This window comes from Elephantulus edwardii, unplaced genomic scaffold, assembly GCF_000299155.1.
Source record: "Elephantulus edwardii isolate Elephantulus edwardi_28Jun2011 unplaced genomic scaffold, EleEdw1.0 scaffold00032, whole genome shotgun sequence".
Classification (NCBI taxonomy): domain Eukaryota; kingdom Metazoa; phylum Chordata; class Mammalia; order Macroscelidea; family Macroscelididae; genus Elephantulus; species Elephantulus edwardii.
The window spans coordinates 13,194,774-13,200,928 of NW_006399782.1; the positions used below are offsets into that span (position 1 = coordinate 13,194,774).

At 41.3% G+C, this 6,155-nt stretch overlaps 1 protein-coding gene across 1 annotated transcript in view; it reads right to left on the minus strand.

The window, feature by feature from the left end:
* The window catches only part of LOC102849708 (chromosome unknown open reading frame, human C3orf30), a 7,879-nt gene extending 2,058 nt beyond the window's left edge, over positions 1-5,821 (minus strand). The window contains exons 1-2 of the mRNA XM_006884321.1: positions 4,805-5,821; positions 3,865-4,011 (exon numbers count right to left, since the gene is read on the minus strand). Coding sequence (XP_006884383.1) covers positions 3,865-4,011; positions 4,805-5,821 — 1,164 coding nt within the window. The remainder of the gene's footprint in view (positions 1-3,864; positions 4,012-4,804) is intronic.
* Between the last annotated feature and the right edge of the window lie 334 nt (positions 5,822-6,155).

Consider the following 6,155-nt stretch of genomic DNA (forward strand, 5'->3'; position numbering starts at 1 on the left):
AAATGTGTATAAACAAAAAACAATGCATAAGAATTTTGTATGCAAACTAACATAAAATTTAAAAAGAAATAAAAAAGAGCACTTCAAGATCTGAATTGAAATACAGTGCTGTCAATGATAGGATAATATCCACACACTTAAAAGGAAGACCCTTTTAGATAATACCCCTTGCTTGTTGGGCCTCTTATTTTACAGTAGGATTAGTCCAGAATTTGGCATTTCTTCTTCTTCTTCTTCTTTTTTTTTTTTTTACAATACTCCTTCTTCTTTGCTTGTGGGAGCACCAGTACCAAAGATTTAGCTGTGGCATCACTGTCACCTTAATATTCACATCTGCAATGTGACCCTACCATGGCAGCCAGTGGTCTTGCCAGAATGTTTCAACACCCAGCCAGAGTCCCATCCTGCCACTCTGCCACAGGCTTTTATTGATTCCAGCAACATGATATTCATATGCTTGATTAGAGGTACAAGACTTATCTGTCTGTCAGTTTCTTGTATTGACCTGCATATTGCTAATTACTTTATAGCTTAAGTATCTATAGTCTTGCTTGTTTATAATTGTTCTTATTAGTTTAGCGCTTGTCTGTCACTTTACTGCATTGTTAACAACAACCAGTACTACAAAATTAGTGCATATACAACAACAGGTTATATAGATGTAATTTGTTGTTGTTAAGTGTTGTCAAGTTGAGCATGACTCATAGCAACCCTGTGAACAAAAGACCTGAATCTTGAATTCTATAGCTATAGTCATATGTCATGTAACACACACACACACACACACACACACACACACACACACACACACCTTTCTCGGGTGAAACTGAGGAAAGCTTGAAGCATTGGCTGCAGAAGACTAAAGACTGCAGCCTTCAATATGGATTGGATCTCAAAATCAAGAAAACAAAGATCCTCACCACAGGACCAATAAATGTCATTGAGGTTTTCAATGATTTCATCTTGCTTGGATCCACAATCAATACTTTTGGCACCAGCAGTTAGGGAAAAAAAAGAAGAGTTTCATTGGGAAAAAATCTGCCATGATCTCTCCAGAGTACTAAAGAGCAATGATGTCAATCTAGAGACTAAGGTGCATCAGATCCAGGCCATGGTCATCTCAATTGCTTGCTGTGCAGCTAGACAATGAGTAAAGATGACAGAAGAAGAATCAACATCTTTGAGTTGTACTGGAGCAGAGTGCTGAACATACCATGGACTGCCAAGAAAATAAATAGGTCTGTCTTGTAGAGGATGAAACCAGTGTGCTCTTGTGGAGACTAGGATTCTGAAACTCCATCTCACACACTTTAGGCATGTCAGCAGGAAGGAACAGTCTTAGGAGAAGTTCATCATGATTGGAAAGGAAGACCCTGGATGAGATGGATTAACCCAGCGACTATGGCCATGTGGTCAGGGTATGTCAGAGACAACAACAACATATATGTAACAACATACATTACTATGTAACAATGGGCTGACAACAACTACAATGATAATATAAAAACAACCACTTAGAAGAAACACTAGAATAAATTTATACCACATTACCTGACCTTATATATGGAATTACATGCATTAATATGTTAATAATACAAACATTAAACATGGCAGGCAAGGTAAACAAATATAACCCAGTAAGCAATATGTGAACCAGGAGGGAGATTAGCACCATATCCTGAGGTCAATGAGATTTGTGATTTTGGAAGTTAGAAGTTACTTTTAATTCTTTTCTCCCTTTAAAGAGCATGGCTTCATAAATAGTTTTTTGAAAAGTTTATACCCCTGCCTTTTTATAAGCTCTTTCCTCCTCCTCCTGCTCTTCTTCTTCTTTTTTTTTTGGTTGTTTTTGTTGTTGTATACCAGTGAATGAGATCTGAATGGCACTGGAGGAGATTGCCCCTCTTTCTCCAGTGGAGCATCTGGGGGGTTCTAATCGTGAGTGTTTGGGATTGCAGCACAACTTCTTGCTACTAGGCCACCAAAGCTCCCTTTTCTCTCTCCTTTGTAATACCCAGCATCCTCCTTACTATTGTTTTCTTGTGCTTAGGTGCCACTGACTCAAATATCTCTCAAAGTGACCCGATGATCACCAGATCTGGACCTTGCCCTGACATGCATCATCTTCAAGATCTCTGCCTTGTCAAGCTATCTTGTTGAGAGTCTTCTTCTCTTTCATTGACCTTTCCCAGCTTGATATATTTTTCCAAGGACATGTAGCTAGGTGAGGCTATTCTTTGGAGAGGGACACCATGCTTGGAAAAATGAGGGGTGAGCAAAGGAGAGAGGAAGACCCTCAATGAGATGGATTCATACAGTGACTTCAGCAATGGGCTTGAGTGTTTAAGAGATAGTGAGGATGGCACAGGATAGGGCAGGTTTCAGGTTGGCTGTTCATAGGGTTGCTATGAGTCAGACTCAACTTGATGGCACCTAACAACAAGACATACTCATACACAAACTCTGTGTGTGTGTGTGTGTGTGTGTGTGTGTGTGTGTGTACATATATATGTCTACTTTTATTAAATAATCCCCCACCCAGCCCTGGGGATAGTGTGAATACACTACCACAAATATGGTAGTCCCCCACTACCACAAATTATGCAGTCAAGTTTCCCATATTTGGGGAAATTGCAGGGGTCAGCACATCTGGAATGTAATGGAAAAGCCTCACCCTGGGAAAATGACCTTGGTGATCATAGTATCTTCCCTGCATGGTATTATATGTACTTCTTAGAAACCAAGATAGTAAAACTTCATCTCATTTATTTTGGGCACGTTATCATCTTCGTTTTTAAGAAGCATCCTGCCTGCTTCACGCTCTCCAAAGCAGACTTGTTTGTTCTTATATCAGGTCAAGAATACAATTCACAGGCATTGAGTCTTCCTTGGTCTTTAGTAACTGTACAACTTTTGGATCCACAGGAAACAACTGAAAATACCAAGGGTTGGATTTGATACACTTATGTTTTGAAAATGGCTTATTTACTCTTTAGGGCTTTGAAGGGTCCTTCACAATAGATTTCCTCACTGCAATCCATCTTTTGCTTTCTTGACTCCTGCTAGTACGGGTCTTGATTGTGGATCTAAAAAAAGACTATAATTAATAATTTCAATCTTTTTTCCCATCTTTCATGATGTTGCCATCATTTTCCTAGTCTGGTTCAAATTTTAAGACTCATCCTTTCCTTATCAAGAATCATATCTGATCTCTAACCTTTCTGAAAGGCTTAATATCACAGTATAGTTCATTTAGTGTTCAGCATTTGCACCCCTCCCAGCATTTGCCTTTGATGAATACATCTTAATATATTTGGTGACTTTTAAAGTACATTACATCTCTTTTTTAGCAACTGTTATTTCTTGGGCCTCTTGAATCCTAGGTTAAAATTTTACCTTTTTAAAAAAACAGGAAGTTTTATTACACAAACATACACACACACACACACACACACGAGAAAGAGAGAGAGAGAGAGACAGAGAGAGGGAGACAGAGAGAGACAGAGAGACAGAAAGAGAGAGAGAGAGAGAGAGAGAGAGAGAGAAAACGAACACAGGGTATATGGGAATCCCAAATCTTTAATCTTTAACCATAAGGAAACGTTCTGAATAGATATTTATAGCCTAGGATAAGCATGTGGGGAAGAGCTCATGTGTGTTATACACTTTTTGAAGAGAAAGAGGCTTAGATTGACAAAGTGACTATGTGGATGGTACAAGCTAGGGCAAGGCTCAGATCTGTTATTCACAGGGTTTCTGGGTCTTGGTCTCAAAGGCACCTAGCCACAACAAAGTTGGGCCCGGTCCTTTTAAATAACAATTGCTGTAAAAATAACAACTAGGGAGAAGGATCCAGACTTGTACCTGGAATATTTGTAGAATGTTGTGCTTTTCCATGTAGCGGAGTGCAAGCTGATAAGGATCCTGATACGCTTGAGGAAAGAGTTTCTTCTGATCAGCTACCTTCTGTTCATGAACATGCTTTTCTTGGTCAAATTGTGAAGCATAATCCTGAAATGGACATACCCCCAAAGAGTCTTTATGAACTTGTAAAACCTGAGAAATGTTTGTTATTGTTATCAGTGACATCTAGTATTGAAAGGATCTGAATGTGTTCTAAAAGTTGTAGAAAAAGACCATTTTTCTATGAGACCCAGTTGATCTTCTGTTGTTGTTACGTGTTGTCGAGTCACCTGCAACTCATAGTGACCCTATGCACAACAGCCTTAAACCCTGCTCTATCCTGTGCCAATCTCATTGTCTCTGACACACCTACCCCCATTACCCCAGTCACTGAATCAATCCATTTCATTGATGGTCTTCCTCTCCTGCATTGCCCTTCTACCCTCCCAAGCATCACATCCCTCTCCAAGGACTGGTCCCTCCTTGCAACATGTCCAAAGGATGTCAGACGAAGCTTCAGAATCCTTGCCTCCTAGGCAACATAAATTCCTTAAGTAGCCTATCCACTCAAAATACTTTTCCATTCAAAGGAATTTCCTACTTACTCCAGATTGCTTTCTCTTATTAGAAACCAGGGAGTAGGAGGGAGTATTTAGTGTTACAGAACTAATCAGATTCAAAATCCGAGTGTTTTGAATTCTGATTTATTGATCATACCTGACTGGACTCAAGAGTAGTGACAGCTAAAACCCTCTTTACTTCCCAATCTTCTACTGTCCTTCAACATGTGGGTTTATTCCTTATCCTTGATCCAACATATTACTCTACCCTCTTACCAACCATAAGCCTTTAGAAGACCTCCAACCTCCTAGGTAGATAACAAAATATTCCTTTAACTCACCAGGTTGGCTTCTAAGGCTTCAGAGACTTTTTGACCAGAGAGATTTTTGTTCAAAGTGGATGGCATAAGGGAAGACATCTGGGAAAGGGTTTCATCTTTTGCTTGAAGATAACTGATTAATTTGTTGTCAAATGGTTTGCAGTTTTCAAGAAGGGTAAGACTATCACTTTCAGTTTCTATTGCAACTGAAACTTTGGAGCTACTGAGGTTTTGGGGCCTCTCTTCAAATATGCAGGACTCTATTTTTCTGTCAGCTTCTTTGTTCTGACTGATATCCTCAAACAGGTTCAATGTTTTGTAGTCAAAATTGAAAAAGATTCCATCATCAGCCAGGTAATCTTCAATTTGGCCATCCTGTTTGTACATTAAGTGGTCAAACTGCTCATCAGCTCGATTCTCCCCGTTGGCTTTATTATAGCCATCTTCCTGCTCAGCTAGTTCAGTGTCTTGGTGAGATGTCTGGTCCTCGAGTCTTTCATCACTAGGGCTGGACAATCTGTGGTCAACCTGTACAGAAGTTCTTTCCTCTGAGACTTCAGACAATGTGTGGCGAGTGTCTTCAGGCTCAGGAGAGAAACTTTCTTCCATCTGATCAGAAGGTCTTGGTTCATCCTGGCTGGGCAATCTGTGGGAAATCGGATCATAATTTTTTTGGTCAGCCTGACCCGATATCTTGAGATTATCTTCTTCTACGTTATCAGTTTGACTAGGTTCCTGGTCATCCGTGATTGTTTGGTAAACCTTATCAGATTCTCTGCTCTTGCCGTTGTCATCCAGGGTTGATCCCGTGGCCTCGGTTAGGTCAGAAGCTTTCCCTTCATGTTCGCTGTATGTACTGGAATCAGCCGTGTGGGATGCATTTGGGACAGCCTGCTCAGTTATGTCATGACCAGTGGTGTGGTAATCGGTGTCTTCTTCAGCCTTGTTTGTCAAGTTGTCCTCTTCCAGCAAGTCAGTATGGTCTGCAGCTGCCTTGTCTGTGTGTTCAGAGGGCTCTTCCGGCGGCTCTTTTTCCATTTTCTGCGGTGTCTAGGGCTGGCGTTGGTTGCCAGGCGCGGTGGTGGATCAGCTACCTGGCTATCACGTGCTCGCTGGTCATCACGCGGAGTGTTCATGATGACGTTTCCTGAGCCCTTTGTTCGGTGGATGCCCTTCGTTCCAGGGAGAGCTTGGCAGTTGCAGGTGGGGTGCAGTTGGAGCCTGTGTGGTGCAGTTGGAACTTGAGGAGTACAGGGGAGCGCGGTACCGCTGCAGTAGGCTCTGGTGGGCTTGGGATGAGGTGATTTCCCTGCGCTCACGGCTACAGCGTCTTGATCACCACTTGGCAATCAGGCCTCCGCGAACTGGATTG